Source organism: Oncorhynchus clarkii, chromosome 13 (assembly GCF_045791955.1).
Source record: "Oncorhynchus clarkii lewisi isolate Uvic-CL-2024 chromosome 13, UVic_Ocla_1.0, whole genome shotgun sequence".
Classification (NCBI taxonomy): Eukaryota; Metazoa; Chordata; class Actinopteri; order Salmoniformes; family Salmonidae; genus Oncorhynchus; species Oncorhynchus clarkii.
Window position 1 is genome coordinate 27,068,755 of NC_092159.1, and position 25,363 is coordinate 27,094,117.

A 25,363-nucleotide genomic window follows, 5' to 3' on the forward strand; every position below is an offset into this window, starting at 1 on the left:
GAATATGTGGACAACTACAAATACCTGGGTGTCTGGTTAGACTGTTAACTCTCCTTTCAGACCCACATTAAACATCTCCAATCCAAAATGAAATCTAGAATCGGCTTCCTATTTCGCAACAAAGCATCCTTCACTCATGCTGCCAAACATACCCTCGTAAAACTGACCATCCTACCAATCCTCAACTTCGATGTAATTTACAAAATAGCCTCCAACACTCTACTCAACAAATTGGATGCAGACTATCACAGTGCCATCCGTTTTGTCACCAAAGCCCCATATACTACCCACCACTGCAACCTGTACGCTCTCGTTAGCTGGTCCTCACTTCATACTCGTCGCCAAACCCACTGGCTCCAGGTCATCTACAAGTCGTTGCTAGGTAAAGCCCCGCCTTATCTCTGCGCCCTGGTCGCCATAGCAGCACCCACCCGTAGCATCTCACTAGTCACCCCCAAAGCCAATTCTTCCTTTGGCTGCCTTTCCTTCCAGTTCTCTGCTGCCAATGTCTGGAACGAACTGCAAAAATCACTGAAGCTGGAGACTCATATCTCCCTCACTAGCTTTAAGCACCAGCTGTCAGGGCAGCTCACAGATCACTGCACCTGTACATAGCACATCTGTAAATAGCCCATCCAACTACCTCATCCCCATACTGTCTTTATTTATTTATTTATTTTGCTCCTTTGCACCCCGGTATCTCTACTTGCTCATTCATCTTCTGCACATCTACCATTCCATGTTTAATTGCTATATTGTAATTACTTCGCCACCATGGCCTATTGTTTGCCTTACCTCCCTTATCCTACCTCATTTGCATACACTGTATATAGACTTTTTCTACTGTATTATTGATTGTATGTGTCGAACTGCTTTGCTTTATCTTGGCCAGGTCGCAGTTGTAAATGAGAACTTGTTCACAACTAGCCTACCTGGTTAAATAAAGGTGAAATACAATAAAAACCAGTCATATGGATGCAAACTGATGTATATCAACATATCAACTTTCCCACAGTAAAGTTTATGAAATGCTGTGCCATTACACAGAATTTAAATTGTACAGCATTTTAACTTACAGTGACGGGCACTTTCGAATGTCTTAATTGTAGGCATACCCTGACTTTCTCTGTTTCATATTTCTATCATGTTAAATATTAGCCACTAACAGTATCAAATGTCAGTAGGCCTCATAACAACTGCCAATTTACTCTTAGTTCCCTTGAGCTTAGATTATCATTCCATTTAATGACATTGTTTCGTTTACATTAATTTGCTTTGCTTCCTCTGTAAACGCAGTCTCTGCCTTGTGGTTGTTGCTGAAGATCATTAGTAACCGTTGATAATATAAAAAAAGACAGGCTAATGAAATCATTATGGAGCAGAACACAGACCAAGCCGTAACAGTTTGAATTCGACACATGGCGCAATACTTGGCTGTGTCATCACACAGTTCCACGGTTAGTGCAGGCAATAGACGAGGGAAGAGCCTATTATTGTACACTATTCTCCATATTACAATTCTATGTTCACTAATCTTCCATCATTACCATGGGTTAAATAACTGAATGTGGCAATTTTCAGAATGACTCAACACCGTTTTTTAAAATATTCTAACCCTAAACAATCTACAAAATCAGAGTAGTTTTTAATCTATCAATTGGTGCAGAAATGGAGATCCCTTCATTGATCCCTAATATTCTGAACCCCTTTTCGCGATTTCCAAAACTCTTTCCATGACATCGACTGACCAGGTGAAGGCTTTGATCCCTTGTTGAATCCACTTCAGTCAATGTAGATGAAGGGAAGGAGACAGTTTAAAGAATGATTTTTAAGCCTTGAGACAATTGAGACATGGATTGTGTATGTGTGCCATTCAGAGGGTGAATGGGCAAGACAAAAGAGTGAAGTGCCTTTGAACGGGGTATGGTAGTAGGTGACGGGAGCACCGGTTTGAGTGTGTCATGAACTTCAACGCTGCTAGGTGTTTCACACTCAACAGTTTCCCAGGTGTATCAAGAATGGTCCACCACCCATAGGACATCCATCCAACTTGACACAACTCTAGGAAGCATTGGAGTCAACATGGAACGCTTTCAACACCTTGTAGATTCCATGCCTGGACGAATTGAGGCTGTTCTGAGGACAAAAGGGGTGCAACTCAATATTAGGAAGGCATTCCTAATGTTTTGTACATTCAATGTATTCTATTGAGTCTGTCAACCAAATTAAAAATCAAAGGTATGCCATATTTAAAGGGATTGCTTAAGATAAATGTACTGAAAACCCTATTAAATGAAAATTCCACGAGAAAGTGGGAGGGTTTTCAGAGGTTGATTTCAATGTATTAAGTGCAAACAAGGGAACCGCGCCTGCAAAGCCTGTTACACACCTTTACAAGGCAAGTCTGAATATCAACTACTGAGAAGTGCTTAGGAAAGATGTCATTTCCTATGTCGGAATCGTGCCCAAAATGCATTTAAACCTTTAAAATGTAGTTTACTTCTCATAAAATCATTTGGATTCATCAAAACTGCAAATACAGTAGTCGAAAGACTGCCTGAAAAAAGATTTTCACAACCATCGATGCCTCTTGAGTGAAGCGGACACGAAAGAAAGTTAGTCTGTTTAAAAAAAATGTGCAGTCACTAAATCATGACGATCAAAATTGGAATACAAACTATCAAAAGGTGCAAAGTTATGGAAAATTACTCTACTTTTATGTATATTTCAACAAAAAATTTCATTGTATGCAGGATTCATTCATCTGCATCATCATAGTCCAATTCCATGTATTCTATACATAGTCTGTTCTACTGATAGGTTTGTAGACTTTCCATCACCAAGCAGAAAAACAATCCCAAAGAGAAAAAAAGGACAGGGGAATACAGTGGAGGAACTGCTGATACGAATGGATAGGCTTCAATTTACACCAAAGGGTCACTCTGTAATGGAAGTATACAATCAGTGCTGGATTACCAAATGGGTATACAGGGCACGTGCCCTGGGTTCCCCAACCTCTGCTATATTTTACGTGAATTTACACTGATAGAGCCATTTTACAATTTTGTGCACTAGTATTTACTGATTTCTGGAAACGATGGGCAGATTTGCAAAATTCTCTTATGTGAACAAAACACTTCACGGAATTTTGCGTTCATTGATGGCAGTTGTATTTCAGGTTTAGCAAAAGGGTGTCTTAAGAGATGCAATCCAAGTAGAAAGAAAAGGAAATGATCAGAAGATCTGTAACTGTATTTGAGCATTTGATCACTGATGTTCTGCTGTAGGTACGTTTGACCACAGTTCCAAAACACTGTTTCACGTGATTGAGGAAAAACTATAAATATACAAATGATAAATGAGTTATAATGCAACAGCTCCTCCTACTGGGCGTTAGGTGCCCTATTTCTTAGGTTCCTTTCTAGAAACTGAAGTTCACCTTTAAATAGAAAATTAAGAAATAGATATTTGAAACAGACAGAACAAGGCAGATAATTAGATGAATCCCCAAACAGGGGAATACGTCTGAGGTGGATTCATCAGGGTAAAACGTTGTGGAACGTTCAGATAAAAATATGGTTATGTGGAACAAACATGCCTCTGATATGTATCTAATCAAATCCAATTTTATTGGTCACATACACGTGTTTAGCAGATGTTATTGCAGGTATAGCGAAATGCTTGTGCTTCTACTTCCGACAGTGCAGCAATATCTAACAAATAATATCTAAAAATGTCACAACAAATACCTAATACACATACATCTAAGTAAAGGAATGGAATTAAGAATATATAAAAATATGGACGAGCAATGCCAGAGCAGCATAGACTAAGATACAGTAGATAGTATAGAATACAGTATATAGGTATGAGATGAGTAATGCAAGATATGTAAACATTATCAAAGTGACATTATTAAAAGTGACTCGTGTTCCATTTATTAAAGTGGCCAATGATTTCAAGTCTGTGTATGTAGGCAGCAGCCTCTCTGTGCTAGTGATGGCTATTTAACAGTCTGATGGCCTTGCGATAGAAGCTGTTTTTCAGTTTCTTTGTTCCAGTTTTGATGCAACTGTACTGACCTCGCCTTCTGGATGGTAGTGAGGTGAACAGGCAGTGGCTCGGTTGGTTGTTGTCCTTGATGATCTTTTTTGCCTTCCTGTGACATTGGGTGCTGTAGGTAGTATAAGGAATCATGTCAGCTCTATTCATGACAGTTCTATCTGCAGCTTTCCACAACATTTGCCTGAATGTGGCCCAGACATCAATGTCCGTATGCTATCTTAACATTAGTTTTGAAGAGAAAATGGTTTGTTTTGAAGTGGAACTGATTGGACATGGCATGCTCTCTCTTTCCCAGGTTCGAGAGCCTGGAGCCTGAGATGAACAACCAGGCATCACGCGTCGCTGTTGTGAACCAGATCGCCAGGCAGCTGATGCACAATGGACACCCCAGTGAGAAGAACATCAAAGCCCAGCAAGATAAGCTCAACAACAGGCAAGTTGAGCCATTCACAGACAGACGTCACACTATCTCCTGTCATACAGATGCCGTAGCTTAATTTGATCATCCTGTTGTTGCAGGAAATGCAAACTTGTAGTGTATTTGAGGTTTAACATAGCTTCAAGGGGGCCTCCCGAGTGGTGCAGCGGTCTAAGGCACTGCGCCACTACAGCCTCAGGTTCGATCCCAGGCTGTTTCACAGCCGGCCGTGAACAGGAGCCCAATGGGCTGGCACCAATTGGCCCAACGTCGTCCGGGTTAGGGGACTTGGCTGGTGGGAATTCCTTGGCTCATCGTGCCGGCCCATTGGGCTCATCAAAAATCAAGGCTTCTAAAGTTTAACTTCCACTTAAAATGTTCAGGCTTGATTTGCCCTAATTAAAAATGTATCAACCCCTACAAAAAATGTCCAGTAATTATAATCCACATTTCCTGTTGCTGTAGGAATTTTTCTTGCTGTAGCAAACTGGCTCAAATTAAGATCCTACATCTGTAGCTGATATGTCCCTCAGTGGAACGCGGATCAGCTGTTTGTTCACCCTCACCCTGCCGCAATTGCTAATAACCCTTCCGCAGTTGCCCGACTATATGTGATAAAGTGAAACTCTGAGTCCCACACCTGACCCTAACCCACTAATATAGAACATTTAGATATGTTTCTACTTATAATTTCAAACATTTTGGTAGGCTATTTGTTTGTCAACTTGTCTAGAATTAGATACATGCAGCTTCTCTTCTGACATTATATGTTGCCCTAGAAGACTAAATAAACCCTTGCTCACCAGAATGTCATAAATCAATGGAATGAATGCTTCAATGTAGTTGTGAAAACTTTTCTGAGTGATCTCTGCTTCTATCACGATGCAAAGACGTTTAGGGACCGGGGAGAAAATACAATAACTATAAAATAACGTAAAAGATTTTCTGTGCAAAATGTTCAAATGACGTCAGTTTGACCGGTTGTAAGGAAATATAAATCTATGAAAACAACCCAACATCTTTCTGATAACATTTCAATTTGGCTTGGGTGCATATTTGTGACTGAATGGCTCAAATCGGTCTTATGTAGCAAAACTTGAAATAGTTTTTTTTAATACATTGGATAAAAGTAGAGAATCAGTGCTATAAAATGGAATATTATATACTGGCATTTTTGCCCATCCTTCAAAGAAAAACTGCTTCGGCACATTCAAATTGGATGGGTTCCGCTGATGTACAGCAATTTTAAGTCATACCACAGATTCTCAATTGGATTGAGGTCTGGGCTTTGACATTTCCATTTTTCCCCTTAAACCACTCGAGTGTTGCTTTAGCAGTATGCTTAGGGCCATTGTCCTTCTGTAAGGTGAACTTCCGTCCCAGTCTCAAATCTCTGAAAGACTAAAACATGTTTCCCTCAAGAATTTCCCTGTATTTAGAGCCATCCATCATTCCTTCAATTCTGACCAGTTTCCCAGTCCCTGCTGATGAAAAACATCCCCACAGCATGATGCTGCCACCACCATGGGGATGGTGTTCTCGGGATGAGAGGTGTTGAGTTTTCCTTGATGGCCAAAAACCTACATTTTAGTCTCATCTGCCAGAGTTCCTTCTTCCATATATTTAGGGAGTCTCCCACATGCCTTATGGCAAACACCAAAAGACATGTGTTTGCCTATTTTTTTTTTTCTTTAAGCAATGACTTTTTTTCTGGCTACTCTTCCGTAAAGCCCAGCTCTGTGGAATGTACGGTCCTATGGACAGATACTCCAATCTCCGCTGTAGAGCTTTGCAGTTCTTTCTGGGTTATCTTTGGTCTCTGTTGCCTCTCTGATTAATGCCCTCCTTGCCTGGTCTGTGAGTTTTGGTGGGCGGCACGCTCTTGGCAGGTTTGTTGTGGTGCCATATTCTTTAAATTTTGTAATAATAGATTTAATGGTGCTCCATGGGATGTTCAAAGTTTCAGATATTTTTTTACAACCCAACCCTGATCTGTACTTACCCACAACTTTGTCCCTGTCACGCCCTGACCGAAGAGAGACCTTATTTTCTATGGTAGAGTAGGTCAGGGGGGTTAGTCTAGTTTATTATTTCTATGTGGGGTTCTAGTTTTGTTTTTCTATGTTGGTGATTTTGTATGATTCCCAAATAGAGGCAGCTGGTAATTGTTGTCTCTAATTGGGGATCATACTTAGGTAGCTTTTTTCCACCTGTATTTTGTGGGATATTGTTTGTGTAGTTGCATGTTAGCACTCCATTGTCGTCACGTTTCGTTTAGTCTTTATTGTTTTGTTGTGTGGTTCACTTATTTCTAATAAAAGATGTGGAACCCAGATCACGCTGCACGTTGGTCCGAGTGTGCTTCCAACGATCGGAGAGCTCCTTGGTCTTCATGGTGCCACTTGCTTGGTGGTGCCCCTTTCTTAGTGGTGTTGCAGACTCTGTGGCCTTTCAGAACAGGTGTGCATGTACATTGAGATCATGTGACAGATCATGTGACACTTAGATTGCACACAGGTGGACTTTATCTAATTATGTGACTTCTGAAGGTAATTGGTTGCACCAGATCTTATTTAGGGGCTTCATAGCAAAGGGTGTGAATACATATGTTTTCTTTTTTTTTTTGAATTTTTTGAAACAAGTCATTTTTTTCATTTCACTTCACCAATTTGGACTATTTTGTCCATTGCATTAAATCCAAATTGTATTTTTATACATTTCAATTACAGGTTGTAATGCTACAAAATAGGAAAACACTTTTACAAGGCACTGTACCTGATGCCAAATGAAGAAACCAAAAGATGATTAGGTTATTATAATGTAGTTAAGCAGTTATGTGATTTTAACTATGCCTGACCTTTACTTTTCTCATGGTGAATTAATAATACCTATTGACTCAAAATGGTGTTATTGTGTGTTGGATATGACTTTATCCTTTGAATTGAGCTGGACATTTATTATTGGTTATCATCAAATTAATTGGCCAGTTCAGTCAATTTGAGCCTTGGTCTGGCAACAACAGGGTTATGGTTGGTTTGATTCCTGTACGGGCCACAAATATTGAAATATGTGCCACTGTCCGTCAACTGGATCAAAGTGTCTGCTAAATTACCATATTTCTATTTATTAATTTGTTCCTCAGATGGAGCCAGTTCCGGGATCTGGCAGACCAGAAGAAGGAGTCTCTAATCTCGGCGCTGGGTGTGCAGAACTACCACCTGGACTGCAACGAAACTAAGTCATGGATCCGCGAGAAGACGAAGGTCATCGAGTCCACCCAGGAGCTGGGCAACGACCTGACAGGTGTCATGGCGCTGCAGCGTAAACTCACTGGCATGGAGCGTGACCTGGCTGCCATCGAGGACAAGCTGGGCGACCTGCGCGGCGAGGCAGAGCGGCTGCCCGGCGAGCACCCGGACCAGGCCAAGGCCATCAAGGGCCGCCTGGCCGAGATCACTGCCGTGTGGGAGGAGATGAAGGCCACACTGCGTAATCGCGAGGAGTCCCTTGGAGAGGCCAGCAAGCTGCAGCAGTTCCTGCGCGAGCTGGATGACTTCCAGTCGTGGCTGTCGCGCACACAGACAGCCGTCGCCTCTGAGGAGACGCCCAACACGCTGGCCGAGGCAGAGAAGCTGCTAGCGCAGCACGAGGGCATCAAGAACGAGATCCGCAACTACGAGGAGGACTACCAGAAGATGCGCGACATGGGCGTGATGGTGACCCAGGGCCAGACCGATGCCCAGTACATGTTCCTGAGGCAGCGGTTACAGGCCCTGGACACGGGCTGGAATGAGCTGCACAAGATGTGGGAAAACCGGCAGAACCTGCTGTCCCAGTCCCACGCCTACCAACTGTTTCTCAGGGACACCACGCAGGCCGAGGCCTTCCTCAACAACCAGGTACGTTGATTGGTCAATACCCCTTAAACCAGGGTACTTGATTGTTCGATTCAATTGAGTTTCAATTCTATTCCAAGAGTGGAAAAATATTAGCCTAGGAATCCAAAGTGAATGGTTCCGTTTCACTATTTTTTCATTTCACTGATTACACTCATTCAAAATTTGATTTTTGGTAACAGTTTATTTTAAAGTCCTCTTTTAGCTGTTATTACCTCATTTTACTAGGCAGGGATGTGGTAACAATGTGTCATTTTTTTGTGCCCAACTATAATCCACTCCCTCTACCTAGGACATGCTGCTTTGCAAATCCAAAAAGTACATTTCAGAAAGTGTCCAATGTACTTTAGATTGAATTCCAGCGGGGTTGGGTTCTATATTCTGTTTCAGTTCAGTCAATTCAAGAATTTCAGTGTACTCCCTAACTGATTTGAAATGGAATTGACCCCGACCTGGATATCCAGTCTCAGTGGGGATTGTTAGAAAACCCTGTGACTGACTCTCTCTTTTTATAACCCTATCCTTAGGAATACATGCTGGCCCATACAGAGATGGCCACAACGCTTGAGGGGGCCGAAGGAGCCATCAAGAAGCAGGAGGACTTCATGACCACAATGGACGCCAACGAAGAGAAGATCAACAGTGTGGTGGAGGCTGGCAGGCGGCTGGCGAGTGATGGCAACATCAACGCCGACCGCATCCAGGAGAGAGCAGCGTCTATTGACGACAGGTTAGAAGCCTCTTCTGCTATATAGTTACAAATGACGCTGGTGGACAGGTCGTCATTTTTGCGGTTACTCTGCTGCGCAGATTAGATCTCACACCTGTTGGAGTATTTAATGCCCCAGGAGAACCACATTAATATGATAAAGCAATCTTCTGGAAATGGGATACCTAGTCAGTTGCACAACTGAATGCATTCATCTAAAATGTGTTTTCCGTATTTAACCCAACCACTCTGAATCAGAGAGGTGCGGGGGGCTGCCTTAATCGACATCATCAGCGCCTGGGTTAATTGTCTTGCTCAAGGGCAGAGCAGCAGATTTTTCCACCTTGGGGATTCAAACCAGCAACCTTTCAGTTACTGGCTCAAAACGCTTAACCAGTAGGCTACCTGCACAGCTTTACTGCGAAAAAGACTACCCAGAATACAACCAATGGTTAGATATATGACCACCCAGTTATTAGGTTTACAGCTACCACAAATGCCAGTACAACGCTTGATATTGATCTTTGCATTTACTTGGTATTGTGTATCGTGATGTAAAAAAAATATTTACGACAAAGCTTTAACTTCCTGTCTGATGTCTTGAGATGCTGCTTCAATATATCAAGATAATGTTCCTTCCTCATGAAGCCATCTATTTTGTGAAGTGCACCAGTCCCTCCTGCAGCAAAGCACCCACACAACCTATCCAAGACTAAGGAGATGATTGTGGACTACAATCATCTCAACCACTCCACAAATTTCGTGTTAACAAACTATAGTTTTGGAAAGTTGGTTAGGACATCTACTTTGTGCATGACACTAGTAATTTTTCCAACAACTGTTTACAGACAGATTATTTCACTTATAATTCACTGTATCATAATTCCAGTGGGTCAGAAGTTTACATACACTAAGTTGACTGTGGCTTTAAACAGCTTGGAAATTTAAAAAAAAAATGATGTCATGGCTTCAGAAGCTTCTGATAGGCTAATTGGCATAATTTGAGTGGTACCTGTGGATGTATTTCAAGCCCTACCTTCAAACTCAGTGTCTCTTTGCTTGACATCATCAAAGAAATCAGAGACCTTAGACAAAGAATTGTATACCTCCACAAGTCTGGTTCATCCTTGGGAGCAATTTCCAAATGCCTGAAGGTACCACGTTCATCTGTACAAACAATAGTACACAAGTACAAACACCATGGGACCACACAGCCATCATACCGCTCAGAAAGGAGACGCGTTCTGTCTCCTAGAGATGAGTGTACTGTGGTGCGAAAAGTGCAAATCAATCCCAGAACAACAGCAAAGAACCTTGTGAAGATGCTAGAGGAAACAGGTACAAAAGTATCTATATCCACAGTAAAACGAGTCCTATATCGACATAACCTGAAAGGCCGCTCAGCAAGGAAGAAGCCACTGCTCCAAAACCGCATAAAAAAAACAGACTATGGTTTGCAACTGCACATGGGGACAAAGATCGTACATTTTGGAGAAATATTCTCTGGTCTGAAGAAACAAAAATAGAACTATTTGGCCATAATGACCATCGTTATGTTTGGAGGAAAAAGGGGGATGCTTGCAAGCCGAAGAACACCATCCCAACCGTGAAGCACGTGGGTGGCAGCATCAAATCAAAGTTTATTTGTCATGTGCGCCGAATACAACAGGTGTAGTAGACCTTACAGTGAAATGCTTACTTACAGGCTCTAACCAATAGTGCAAAAAAGGTATTAGGTGAACAATGGGTAGGTAAATAAATAAAACAACAGTTAAAAGACAGGCTATATACAGTAGCGAGGCTATAAAAGTAGCGAGGCTACATGCAGACACCGGTTAGTCAGGCTGATTGAGGTAGTATGTACATGTAGATATGGTTAAAGTGACTATGCATATATGATAAACAGAGTGTAGCAGCAGCATAAAGAGAGGGTTTGGACACACACACAATGCAAATAGTCCGGGTAGCCTTTTGATTACCTGTTCAGGAGTCTTATGGCTTGGGGGTAAAAACTGTTGAGAAGCATTTAGGACCTAGACTTGGCACTCCGGTACCGCTTGCCATGTGGTAGTAGAGAGAACAGTCTATGACTGGGGTGGCTGGGGTCTTTGACAATTTTTAGGGCCTTCCTCTGACACTGCCTGGTGTAGAGGTCCTGGATGGCAGGCAGTTTAGCCCCAGTGATGTACTGGGCCGTACGCACTACCCTCTGTAGTTCCTTGAGGTCAGAGGCCGAGCAATTGTCATACCGGGCAGTGATGCAACCAGTGATGCTCTTGATGTTGCAGCTGTAGAACCTTTTGAGGATCTCAGGACCCATGCCAAATCTTTTTAGTTTCCTGAGGGGGAATAGGCTTTGTCGTGCCCTCTTCACGACTGTCTTGGTGTGTTTGGACCTTTCTAGTTTGTTGTTGATGTGGACACCAAGGAACTTGAAGCTCTCAACCTGCTCCTCTACAGCCCTGTCGATGAGAATGGGGGCATGCTCGGTCCTCCTTTCCCTGTAGTCCACAATCATCTCCTTAGTCTTGGTTACGTTGAGGGATAGGTTGTGTGGGTGCTTTGCTGCAGGAGGGACTGGTGCACTTCACAAAATAGGAAGGAACATTATCTTGATATATTGAAGCAGCATCTCAAGACATCAGACAGGAAGTTAAAGCTTCATCGCAAATGGGTCTTCCAAATAGACAATGACCCCAAGCATACTTCCAAAGTTGTGGCAAAATGGCTTAAGGACATCAAAGGCAATGTATTGGAGTGTCCATCACAAAGCCCTGACCTCAATCCTATAGAAAATGTGTGGGCGGAACTGAAAAAGCGTGTGCGAGCAAGGAGGCCTACAAACCTGACTCAGTTAAACCATCTCTGTCAGGAGGAATGGGCTAAAATTCACCTAACTTATTGTGGGAAGCTTGTGGAAGGCTACCCAGAATGTTTTACCCAAGTTAAACAATTTAAAGGCAATGCTACCAAATATTAATATGGTGTATGTAATGTGAGCGGACCAAGTAATTGGGCGTCACTCTAAAGCGGGAAGGTGGAATAAACGAGTCAGGAGTAGGTTTTCTTGATTGAACTCAGTTCTCTATTGAGGGCATTTGGTCAACACAAACACTCCAACATAATCAATGAAAATCTTCCAAGGAAAAACATACATCTTCTTCTCCAGATGAACCAGGAACACAATAGGATTATCTTTAAACTACAACAAAAGTCACGGGATTGTCACCGTCTTAGTGGTTCTTCCTGATAGCTCCTCTCTCTCGGTGGCCATCTTCCAGAGATAGTTTTCCCCTTCCCTCTCTGCTGGTTCCATTCTCTCTCTTATAGAGGAAGGAGAGTATGTCATTAGTACCGTCAGCTGTGCTGAATTGCCTCTGGTTACCTTGTCTCCCATGCCTTGTTGGGCTACTATCCGTGAGCCCAGCCTGCCCTCTGGTGGTCCTTCCACAGTAAACTTATGACCCACTGGGAATGTGATGAAATAAATAAAACCTTAAGTAAATCACTCTCTACTATTATTCTGACATTTCATATTCTTAAAATAAAGTGGTGATCCTAACTGAACTAAAACCGGGAATTTTTACTAGGATTAAATGTCAGGAATTGTGAAAAACTGAGTTTAAATGTATTTGACTAAGGTGTATGTAAACTTACGACTTCAACTGTATACAGTATATCACAAAAGTGAGTACACCCCTCACATTTTTGTAAATATTTGAGTATACCTTTTCATGTGACAACACTGAAGAAATGACACGTTGCTACAATGTAAAGTAGTGAGTGTACAGCTTGTATAACAGTGTAAATTTGCTGTCCCCTCAAAATAACACAGCCATTAATGTCTAAACCGCTGGCAACAAAAGTGAGTACACCCCTAAGTGAAGGTGAACTCCATGCCCAAGAGGGTTAAGGCAGTGCTGGAAAATGATGGTGGCCACACAAAATATTGACACTTTGGGCCCAATTTGGACATTTTTACTTAGGGGTGAACCTGTGATATGGCAACCTGTGATATGGTACACACAACTGGGAGCTTGTTTGTGGTAGTCACAATAAACATGGGATCTATTATCCTTGATCAAATCTGTTTACCCAACATTTGCACAGACATAAGAAGAACCGCAAGGCTGCTCTGGAGCTACTGATGAGGCTGAAGGATAACCGGGACCTTCAGAAGTTCCTACAGGATTCCCAGGAGGTCTGCTGCCCAACATGTCTTTCCCGGTCCCAGATTAAGCCTACTCCTGAACTAAAAAGCACTTTCAATAGAGATTCTCCATTGAAAGTGCTTATTATTCCAGGAATATGCTTAATCTGGACGTGAGAAATCGTTCATACAGTCTAACATTGGTATAAGTCCCGATACTATGAATGCATACATTGCCACGCTATGTATTAAATATAAAACAGTGCATGTAAATATAGTGACAGACTGCTTTCACAGTCTAAGGCAGTCAAATACAATGACCTACCTACCTCTGTGTGTGTGTGTGTGTGTGTGTGTGTGTGTGTGTGTGTGTGTGTGTGTGTGTGTGTGTGTGTGTGTGTGTGTGTGTGTGTGTGTGTGTGTGTGTGTGTGTGTGTGTGTGTGTGTGTGTGTGTGTGTGTGTGTGTGTGTGTGTGTGTGTGTGTGTGTGTGTGTGTGTGTGCGCGCGCGCGCAGCTGTCCCTGTGGATCAATGAGAAGATGCTCACGGCCCAGGACATGTCGTACGACGAGGCCAGGAACCTCCACAGCAAATGGCTCAAGCATCAGGCCTTCATGGCCGAGCTGCAGTCCAACAAGGAGTGGCTGGACAAAATTGAGAAGGTTAGCAAAACCAAAATAAGATTCACTCTGTCTTGATGATTTTGCATTGGGTATTAGATGAATGAACACAAGTTAATAGCAAGTGCCTCCAATTACATGACATTAGCGTGATCAGTTATCTAGACTTTTAAGTAGTCTTAAGTGTATGCTGTCATTACAATGACATTATTTTAAGAATAAAATACATATTTCATAAGTCCTTCTTTTGAGGGCCTAGTTTTAGCCTTATACAGCGGCCTGAAACTCATAGTTTACAGGCCACATCAGACCTGCAAGCCACATTATGCTGGCTTGCAAAGTGATGTGTAACTCCTATTGGAGTGGGGATATCCAACATTTAGAATTTTTATTCACCTGCAACCTGCATTCAGAAAGTCTTCCCAACCCTGGAAGTCAATCTTAAACATCTAGAATTGAACAAAAATTTCAGTAACGGGTACAATAAGTCCAAGTAACAGATTTGAATAGTTTAGAAAATGTATGTTATTTATTTCGGAGTAGCATACGATTAATTAATCCATGTACATGCAAAAAAAATGATATTGAAACAAACAATTTAAAAAATCGACCTGCAGTAGAGCATGCTGGGAAATATGAAAATGATAACTGTGGGTTTTTTCAACTCTGGTTATTAACACCAACAGTGGGGTTATTTTACACCACTGAGTGTTAATTTAACTCTTTACAGTGTCAACACTAAAAATGTTACACTGAAAAATAAACACAGGCCAATTTTCTGCAGGCTTCATTACGTTTCAAGAACCTTTAAGAATTCTGAAGAACCCTAGATGCCACATCAAGAACCCCACACTTACTGTCACAATTTCATTTAGCATTACTTTATGTAAAATATTCAACTCACTTCTTATTAGGTACACCACCCCATTCACGAAAATGGATAACTTGTATAGCGAAAATAGCTTGTTAATGAGAGAGGTCAAAGGAGAATGGCCAGAATCGTGCAAGCTAACAGTTGGGGCACAAACAGACAAATAACGGCGCAGTACAACAGTGGTGTGCAGAACGGCATCTCGGAACTCGTTGATCCTTGTCACGGATGGGCTATTGCAGCAGACGACCACACCGGGTTCCACTCCTATCAGCTAAAAACAAGACGAAGTGGCTCCAGTGGGCACGAGATGACCAACACTGTACAATTGAGGAGTGGAAGAACATCGCTTGGAATATGACAGCGAGTTCAGTTCGCTTAAGTGGCCTGCGCAGTCCCCAGACCCCAACCCAATAGAGTACCTTTGGGATGAGACGGAACGGGCTGTTCGCAGCATGAATGTACCGCCGTCCAATCTGCAGCAACTGCGTGATGTCAGCATGGACCAACATCCCTGTGGAATGTTTCCGACACCTTATTGAATGCCCTGAAGAATTCAGGCTGTTCAGGAGGCAAAGGGGGGTCCAACCCGGTACTAGACGGGTGTACCTAATAAACTGTCTATTGAGTGTATGTACCCACTATAGCTCCCCAGCTGATTATGACTACCCTATACTCACTAACTGCCATATTATACCCACTCCAAAACTCATGGGGTTACCCCACCATAACTAACTGACTGTACCTGCCCACCGCACTAAATGTGTTTCACGACCATAAAATGTGTTTCAACAACTGCAGAAACGCAAAGATTATCCATAAACTTGACCTTTTTCTATTTTATACTGTATATTTTGTTACTGTAAGGCATGGCAGCACCACATCCCTAGGTCAAATTCCTGGTACTTGTAAAAAGTACTTGGGAAATAAAGGTGATTGTAAGTCTTTCCTCTCCAGGATGGGATGCAGCTGGTGTTAGAGAAGCCTGAGACAGAGTCGGTGGTCAAGGAGAAGCTCTCAGCCCTCCAGAAGATGTGGGAAGTGTTGGAGTCTACCACCCAGACCAAAGCCCAGTGCCTGTTTGACGCCAACAAGACCGAGCTGTTCACACAGAGCTGTGCTGACTTGGACAAGTGGCTGGGTGGCCTGGAGGGACAGATTCAATCTGATGACTATGGCAAAGACCTGACCAGCGTCAATATCCTGCTCAAAAAGCAGCAGGTACTGTACATGGTGGAGCATGCGTCGTTGTAATAAAATTGATAAATCATGTTGGCATTAATACAATAATAATGCAAGATATTAATACTAATAATAATTTAAATAAGTTGGCTTTAATTGGTTTTTAGCAATAAAAAAATGTATGGCATCAATTGGTCTGATCTGAAAATCTTGGATAAGAAACCATGGATGTTGACTTAGTGGCCTGGGCCCCGCCAGGAACATCATCTAGGGGAAACATAGTGTTCAAAATGTTCTCCTCCCTCTCCCTGGTGGCCCCTAGATATTGGAGAATCAGGTGGAGGTCCGTCAGAGGGAGGTGGTGGAGCTGCAGAGCCAGGCACTGGTCCTCAGCCAGGAAGGGAATGTCACAGAGGAGGTGGATTGCCAGAGACAGATGGTGGAGCACAAGTTCAAAGAGCTGCTCGACCCGCTGAGGAAGAGAAAGAACTTCCTGGTGGCCTCCCGTGAGATCCACCAGTTCAACCGCGACGTGGAGGATGAGATAGTGAGTTGATAGTTGATTGAGCTGCCTCCTGGGGGTGTACTGTGTGTGTTTGTTTGTTTGTTTGTGTGTTTTTGGTTTCCCGATTTAGTAAAACAAGGAAAATTCAGACAAGTGGAGACCTTTTGATTTTCAGGGGAAATGTAAAGAGAGCCTGTGACGCAACTTTGGGACGTTAACAAAGCGACACTCCATCTTAACTCCTCCACATTTACTGGATTGGTTGAACGGTACAGAAGGGAATCTCCCTCAACATTTGTCTTTGTTCTCGTCAAGACCAGTATGTAGGGCATCTAGTTTAAGGCATTTATTTTAGGTTAAGGTTAGGTTAGGGAAAATAGGATTTTGAATGGGAATCAATTGTTTGGTCTCCACAAGGATAGTAAAACAAACGCTTGTGTGTGCGCATGCATGCACATGTTCTACTGAGGCTTTATTTGTTCTGGTATTTTCATTCAATGAACTTAATAATCTATTTGGCTTGTCCATTTTAGCTTTGGGTCGAAGAGAGGATGCCAATTGCAACCTCCACAGAGCATGGTCACAACCTGCAGACCGTTCAACTGCTTATCAAGAAAAATCAGGTATGTGTATTTTTCTCATGTACTGAACATGTCTGTCACGCCCTGACCATAGCTTTTTTTTAATTCTCTATTTTGTTTAGGTTGGGGTGTCACTAGGGTGGGTAATCTAGGTTGTTCATTTCTATTTTGGCCTGGTATGGTTCGCAATCAGAGGCAGCTGTTTATTGTTGTCTCTGATTGGGGATAATATTTAGGTAGCCATTTCCCCACTCTGTTTTGGTGGGATCTTTTTTATGTGTAGTTGCCTGTGAGCACTTCATTGACCCCACATTTATTGACCCCACATTGTTCTTTATTGTTTTGCGCGTTTCACTTCAATAAATATGTGGAACCCATATCACGCTGCGCTTTGGTCTGAATGTTATTACGACGATCGTGACTGTCACTTTACAAGGAAGTCACACTTAGGACCAAAATAAGCACCATTCTATTGTTGTGAATACGTTTATGCACTTATTTATAAGCAAAATTATAATTGTCAGTGTTTAGGGCTGTGTTGTTCATGAAATTTTGTCAGTCAGTGATTGTCAAGCAAATAACTGCTGTTCTCACTGGTAATTGCCTGGTAATTAGCATAAACACGTTTAGCATCCGTGCTCTGTAGCACCTCTCACTCACATGTGTCTCTCAGATGTAGCCAATGCCCATCACGTGATTGGGTCTTTCTCAGGCAAGAAGTAGGCTACAAGTGAATGAAGACAGACACATCGGTGACACAACTGTGAATTCCGAGGCGCATATTGAATATGTCCACATTTAGCCTGCTTTTTGTCAGCCAACAAGATGAGTAGGCTTAACGAATAGCAAAAGCACTATCCTATGTCAATCTACTGTCCCCCATAGTACAAAAGTTGACCTATTCTATTGGTCAACTTGTCCTTCTGTGCAATAAAGAAATATTCCAAACATACTCTGGGAGAGTTGTGGGATGCGATAGATCCCCACCTAATACAGCCACTCGCATCAACAAAACTTTTAAACGCAATGAGGCTGATCGTTTTGGTGATAAGGTGGCTGGATAGTGCCTGCCTAGATCTGTTATCCTATTCCTACCAAGATATTTAAACAAATATATTGAATGATATCATACATAGCAAAGACTATCACTGTCTTATTGAGTTTTAATTGAGATATAGGGTAGATAGATTGGTGTCTTCTCCAGGGGGTGTACCGTACAGAAATAGGGCTCCTGCCCTTTGAGCCGTTCAGGCATAGCTTACTTACTTACTTGAAGTGTATCTACTGTATTGTGCTCTTGGTTTTGTGTATCTAGTATTTGAATGTATTGCTGACATTACAAAATGAATTTCCATGGAAATGTGCAATAAAACTATTGTATCCCCTTCTCAGACCTTGCAGAAGGAGATCCAGGGACACCAGCCCCGCTTCGACGACATTTTCGAGCGGAGCGAGAGCCTGCTGATAGAGGACAGCCTTGCCGTGGAGGCCATCCGCCAGCACCTGGCTGACCTGCAACAGCTGTGGGGTCTGATGATTGAGGAGACAGAGAAGCGTCACACCCGACTGGAGCAGTCCCACAACGCCCAGAAGTACTACTTTGATGCCGCCGAGGCAGAGGCCTGGATGAGCGAGCAGGAGTTGTACATGATGTCTGAGGAGAAAGCCAAGGTACTAGGGTGTTATTGACAGTGTTTTGGTGCTGTACAAATAATATTTTTGCCATGGGTGTGCCCTATTGTGAGGAATATTGTGTGTGTGTGTGTGTGTGTGTGTGTGTGTGTGTGTGTGTGTGTGTGTGTATTGATAATGTTGCTACTAAGAATTCCCAAAGCGCTAAAAACAAGTGTATTTCCCTCTTAGGATGAGCAGAGTTCTGTAGCCATGCTAAAGAAGCACCAGATTGTGGAACAATCGGTGGAGGACTACGCTGAGACAGTCCATCAGCTCTCCAAGACCAGCAGAGGCCTGACAGCTGCAGGACATACAGAGAGGTCAGTGAGAGAGCCCAGAGTGAAGCCATTGAAGTAGAATGTCACTTATTATTGCCACCCGTCAAGGAACGTTGACTTGAATATGAATGTCCGATCTAGAAAAAGTATTTCTATGAGTGGAGCATTCAGTAGACCAGAGTGTGGTGTGTATGCATATTTTTGTTTCATCTGAACCCTAACAGACCTGATTTCACTAACGAAAGCCTTGATTGCAGACCATGACCCTTTTATTAGTTTGATCAGGGGTGTTAGTATTGGGCTGGAACAAGAATATGTTTTTTTGCAAAAACAAAAAAAGATTACTCTTGTTAAACCCATCCACTGATCATTGAAGTCTTGATTTCTGTTTGTGTGGGCAGTGAGAGGATAGGCATGCGTCAGTCTCAGGTGGACAAGCTCTATGCCGGCATGAAGGACCTGTCTGAGGAGAGGCGGGGCAAACTGGATGAGAGGTTCCGCCTGTTCCAGCTCAACCGCGAGGTTGACGACTTGGAGCAGTGGATTGCCGAGCGGGAGGTGGTGGCCGGATCTCACGAGCTGGGACAAGACTACGAGCATGTCACTGTAAGCTACGTCACCTGACTTCAAACCCTACCCTTTCACTCCTGGTGCTGTCAGGGAGGAAAACACAGTCTGTATTCCAGACCATCTGCAAAGCAGCACATTGCACAATGTATGATTGTATTAAAGTACCAATAATTGAATGCTGCATTGCAGTTGGGTATCATATTGATATGGTTGACACTTATCCAGGTGTTGTGTGCTTTGTGCTTTGCAAACAGTCTGTAACATGGCCATAGACTGATTTCAGTACTGCCCATTTGATACCGCCATTATCTTTTAGTAGGTAAGACAGGGCAGTACAATGTATATTTGTGTTAAAGGTCCTCATTCTTCTCCTCTCATCCATCTATCCATCCACAGATGCTCCAGGAGCGCTTCCGGGAGTTTTCCCGTGACACAGGCAACATCGGCCAGGAGCGTGTGGATGCCGTCAACCGCCTGTCCGACGAGCTGATTAATGCGGGCCACGCAGATGCCGCCACGGTGGCTGAGTGGAAGGACGGCCTCAACGAGGCCTGGGCTGACCTGCTGGAGCTCATCGACACGCGCACGCAGATACTGGCCGCCTCTTACGAGCTACACAAGTTCTACCACGACGCCAAGGAGATCCTGGGCCGCATCATGGACAAACACAAGAAGCTTCCCGAGGAGGTGGGACGTGACCAGAACACGGTGGAGACACTGCAGCGGATGCACACCACCTTCGAGCACGACATCCAGGCCCTAGGAACACAGGTAGATATAGCTAATATCTCCCTGTTGCTCACTTCACCAGATCACTGCACTGCGGAAAATGAACTCTCATGTTATTATTAGTGGTGGGCACCAATATCGATCATTCAATGTAATATTGATATTGATAACCTACACTATTATGCAAAAGAGGAAACATGACTGTTCTTGCAGACACAAAACCCTCTCACAGGCTCTCAACTTAGCATAGAGTGCATTCGGAAAGTATTCAGCCCCCTTGACTTTTTCCACATTTGTTACGTTTCAGCCTTATTCTAAAATGGATTAAATCGTTTTTTCCCCTCATCAATCTACACACAATGCCCCATAATGACAAAGCAAAAACAGTTTTTTAGAAAATAGAAATATGACATTTATATAAGTATTCAGACCCTTGACTCAGTCCTTTGTTGAAGCATCTTTGTCAGCGATTACAGCCTCGAGTCTTCTTGGGTATGACGCTGCAGGCTAGGCACACCTGTATTTAGGGGGTTTCTCCAATTCTTCTCTACAAATCCTCTCCAGCTGTCAGGTTGGATGGGGAGCATTACTGCACAGCTATTTTCAGGTCTCTCCAGAGATGTTCGATCGGGTTCAAGTCCGGGCTCTGGCTGGACCACTCAAAGGACATTCAGAGACTTGTCCCGAAGCCACTCCTGCGTTGTCTTAGTTGTGTGCTTAGGGTTATTGTCCTGTTGGAAGGTGAACCTTCGCCCAGTCTGAGGTCCTGAACTCTCTGGAACAGGTTTTCATCAAGGATCTCTCTGTACTTTGCTCCGTTCAGCGTTCCCTTGATCCTGACTAGTCTCCCAGTCCCTGCCACTGAATACCATGCTTCACTGTAGGGATGGTGCCAGGTTTCCTCCAGACGTGACACTTGGCATTCAGGCAAAAGAGTTCAATCTTATTTTCATCAGATCAGAGAATATTGTTTCTCATGGTCTGGGAGTTTTTAGGTGCCTTTTGGCAAACTCCAAACGGGCTGTCATGTTCCTTTTACTGAGGAGTGACTTCCGTCTGGCCACTCTACCATAAAGGCTGATGATTGGTGATTGGTGGAGTGCTGCAGAGATGGTTGTCCTTCTGGAAGCTCTCCCATCTCCATAGAGGAACTCTGGTGCTCTGTCAGAGTGACCATCGAGTTCTTGGTCACCTCCCTGACCAAGGCTCTTCTCCCCCGATTGCTCAGTTTGGCCGGGCGGCCAGCTCTAGGAAGAGTCTTGGTGGTTATAAACTTCTTCCATTTAAGAATGATGGAGGCCACTGTGTTCAATGCTACAGACATTTTTTGGTACCCTTCCCCAGATCTGTGCCTCGACACAATCCTGTCTTGGAGCTCTAAGAATTTTTTGGGGATCTCATGGCTTGGTTTTTGCTCTGACATGCACTGTCAACTGTGGGACCTTATAAAGACAGTTGTGTGCCTTTCCAAATCATGTCCCATCAATTGAATTTACCACAGGTCGATTCCAATCAAGTTATAGAAACATTTCAAGGATGATCAATGGAAATTTTGAGTCTCATATTAAAGGGTCTGAATACTTATGTAAATAAAGTGTTTCTGCTTTGTCATTATCAGGTATTGTGTGTAGATTGATGAGGTAAATGTATTGAATCCATTTTAGAATAAGGCTGTAACGAAATTTGGAAAAAGTCAAGGGGTCTGAATTAGAGGTCGACCGATTAATCGGAATGGCCGATAAATTAGGGCCGATTTCAAGTTTTCATTACAATCGAAAATCGGTATTTTTGGGCGCCGCCGATTTGCAGATTTTTAAAATAAAAAATAGATCTATATTTTTTTATACCTTTTTTTAACTAGGCAAGTCAGTTAGTCAGTGGGTTAACTGCTTCGTTCAGTGGCAGAATGACATATTTTCACATTGTCAGCTCGGGGGATCCAATCTTGCAACCCTACAGTTAACTAGTAACTAGGTCGCAATAACGACCTGCCTCTCTCTCGTTGCACTCCACAAGGAGACTGCCTGTTACGCGAATGCAGTAAGGCCAAGGTAAGTTGCTAGCTAGCATTAAACTTATCTTATAAAAAACAATAATCACTAGTTAACTACACATGGTTGATGATATTACTAGATACTAGATATTGCATATAATCTGACTGAGCATACAAGTATCTAAGTATCTGACTGAGCATTGGTAGGCAGAAGCAGGCGCGTAAACATTCATTCAAACAGCACTTTCGTGCGTTTTGTCAGCAGCTCTTCGTTGTGCGTCAAGCATTGCGCTGTTTATGACTTCAAGCCTATCAACTCCCGAGATGAGGCTTGTGTAACCGAAGTGAAATGGCTAGCTAGTTAGCACACGCTAATAGCGTTTCAAACGTCACTCGCTCTGAGCCTTGGGGTGGTTGTTTCCCTTGCTCTGCATGGGTAACGCTGCTTCGATGGTGGCTGTTGTCGTTGTGTTGCTGGTATATATTTATATATACCAGCCCAGGGAGGAGCGAGGAGAGGGATGGAAGCTATACTGTTACACTGGCAATACTAAAGTGCCTATAAGAACATCCAATAGTCAAAGGTTAATGAAATACAAATGGTATAAAGGGAAATAGTTCTATAGTTCCTACAATAACTACAACCTAAAACTTCTTACCTGGGAATATTGAAGACTCATGTTAATAAAAGGAACCACCAGCTTTCATATGTTCTCATGTTCTGAGCAAGGAACTGAAATGTTAGCTTTCTTACATAGCACATATTGCACTTTTACTTTCTTCTCCAACACTTTGTTTTTGCATTATTTAAACCAAATTGAACATGTTTCATTATTTACTTGAGGATAAATAGATTTTATTGATGTATTATATTAAGTTAAAATAAGTGTTCATTCAGTATTGTTGTAATTGTCATTATTACAAATTTTAAAAAATTTAATCGGACAATTAATCGGTATCGGCTTTTTTGGTCCTCCAATAATCGGTATCGGTATCAGCGTTGAAAAATCATAATCGGTCGACCTCTAGTCTGAATACTTTCAGAATGCGCTGTACTTAACTGCCTGCTGATGGGTCACCAACTGGCTTCCCATTGTATTCAAACTGGCCCCCAGATGGCAATCCCAAAAGGCAATAAGAAAGCAGTTGTCTGAGCTTCACAAAGCCATGGAAATGAACAGAAAATTAAACAATCACACAATGTTGTTCATAAAACCGCTATGGTATCGGTTATTGAATTTTTTTACCAATATCAATATAGATTTTCCATATCGGTGCACATCACTAGTAATTATTAACCTGTTAATTACATATAGCCTGTCATTTCATGTAAATACCAGGCAGCAAAAGGTAGTGTAATTGTAGAATAAAATGCATTGAAGCGACTTGTGCTTGGACCTTCAGGTGAGGCAGCTGCAGGAGGATGCCGTCCGCCTCCAGTCAGCCTACGCCGGCGACAAGGCAGACGACATCCAGCGGAGGGAGAGCGAGGTGCTGGAGGCCTGGAATACCCTGCTGGAGTCCTGCGATGTCCGCAGAGGCCACCTCCTGGACACGGGTGACAAATTTAACTTCTTCAGCATGGTGCGCGATCTCATGCTGTGGATGGAGGCCGTCATCCGTCTCATCGAAGCCCAGGAGAATCCAAGGTAAATTATTATTGTACTTAGCTAGGTGGGGGTCAGTTCCATTTCAATTCAATCAATTCAGGAGGTAAACTGAAATTCCTATTCCAATCTTAGGTTTGTATACTGATATCCTGGTGTGTGTGTGTGTGTGTGTGTGTGTGTGTGTGTGTGCGCCTGTGTGCGTGCCTGTGTGTGTGTGCGTGCCTGTGTGTGTGTGTGTGCGCCTGTGTGTGTGTGTGTGCGCCTGTGTGTGTGTGTGTGTGTGTGTGTGTGTGTGTGTGTGTGTGTGTGTGTGTGTGTGTGTGTGTGTGTGTGTGTGCGCGCACCTGTCTGCGTGCATGCATATTTTTCTTTCTCTGCACAGGGACGTGTCCTCTGTGGAGTTGTTGATGAACAACCACCAGGGTATCAAGGCTGAGATCGATGCCCGCAATGACAGCTTCACCGCCTGCATTGAGTTGGGCAAGTCTCTGCTAGCCAGAAAGCACTATGCATCAGAGGAGGTACGTTCCATTGCCAAACCAATGCTATGCTACTGCAGGGCAGCCCATGAGCCATTTGAGGACCACTGCTCTTTCTCAATGAAATGGTCCATTTGGGTAAATTAATTTGACAGCCCTATGTTACTGGGTCGTTTCACCACTTTGGTGCCTTTTGAGATGTGTAACTTGGTGAAAATAAACTTTTGATTTCACCTAATTTTAACATTCTGTCATAAAGAGTACATGTTCAACTTAATAAAAAACATATTTATACATCTCAACAGGTTAAATGAAAAAAACTACAACAGTGTATATTAACTGCCAAATAAAGTAACAGTGTTGACCAGAACAGGGTTGACTATTTCGTCTTAAATCAGCCATAAATCCCTTGTGACGGGGGAAATTGAAGCTTGTTATGTGCAATTGAATGCAAGTTTCATAAAAAATATTTAACATGGTTGACATGTTATGGTCGACCCACTCAGATTCCCACCACAAAACACCAGAAAATGCCCAAAAAGAGTAGATCCATCTCACCTGCTTTTTACAGTATGATTTGACTGTTCAGATGTTCAATGTTTCTTTTGATTTGTATTTTTTTTAAGGAATAGTTTCGCCATATTAAAACGAGAGTTCAGTTCACATAACAGGGTTGACCTTCAAATGAGAGACAGGTTGTTGTTTTTTTACCTTTAAAAGGAATCACTAATCATATTAAATAAATAATCATCTTCAGAAATGGCTTTGTGAATAAAACAAATAACTGGGGATTTACAATGATGGTGAAAACCTAGAGAAATGTTGGGGTGAAGTGGGTTCCTGGAAGTCACAGAGGGTGCAATGAGGGACGTCAAAGTTTTTGAATCTTCGCACTTTAGCATGTCTTTATTGATATAAAAATCGGATTTATTAAAGGGCACCATTTCTTAAAATATCAAAGGCACTCATTTTGTGGAATGACCATACTGCATCGTAGCCTCTTCAGGTTTTAGTGTATTGCATTGTTTGTATG

General features: G+C 42.7%; 1 protein-coding gene across 1 annotated transcript in view; it reads left to right on the forward strand.

The window, feature by feature from the left end:
• The window catches only part of LOC139424732 (spectrin beta chain, non-erythrocytic 1-like), an 83,860-nt gene that overhangs the window by 40,487 nt on the left and 18,010 nt on the right, over nt 1–25,363 (forward strand). The window contains exons 15-28 of the mRNA XM_071176840.1: nt 4,361–4,498; nt 7,626–8,382; nt 8,907–9,109; nt 13,199–13,289; nt 13,754–13,900; nt 15,687–15,950; nt 16,234–16,458; nt 16,950–17,039; nt 18,390–18,668; nt 18,861–18,991; nt 19,351–19,555; nt 19,916–20,290; nt 23,646–23,890; nt 24,234–24,372. Coding sequence (XP_071032941.1) covers nt 4,361–4,498; nt 7,626–8,382; nt 8,907–9,109; nt 13,199–13,289; nt 13,754–13,900; nt 15,687–15,950; nt 16,234–16,458; nt 16,950–17,039; nt 18,390–18,668; nt 18,861–18,991; nt 19,351–19,555; nt 19,916–20,290; nt 23,646–23,890; nt 24,234–24,372 — 3,289 coding nt within the window. The remainder of the gene's footprint in view (nt 1–4,360; nt 4,499–7,625; nt 8,383–8,906; nt 9,110–13,198; nt 13,290–13,753; nt 13,901–15,686; nt 15,951–16,233; nt 16,459–16,949; nt 17,040–18,389; nt 18,669–18,860; nt 18,992–19,350; nt 19,556–19,915; nt 20,291–23,645; nt 23,891–24,233; nt 24,373–25,363) is intronic.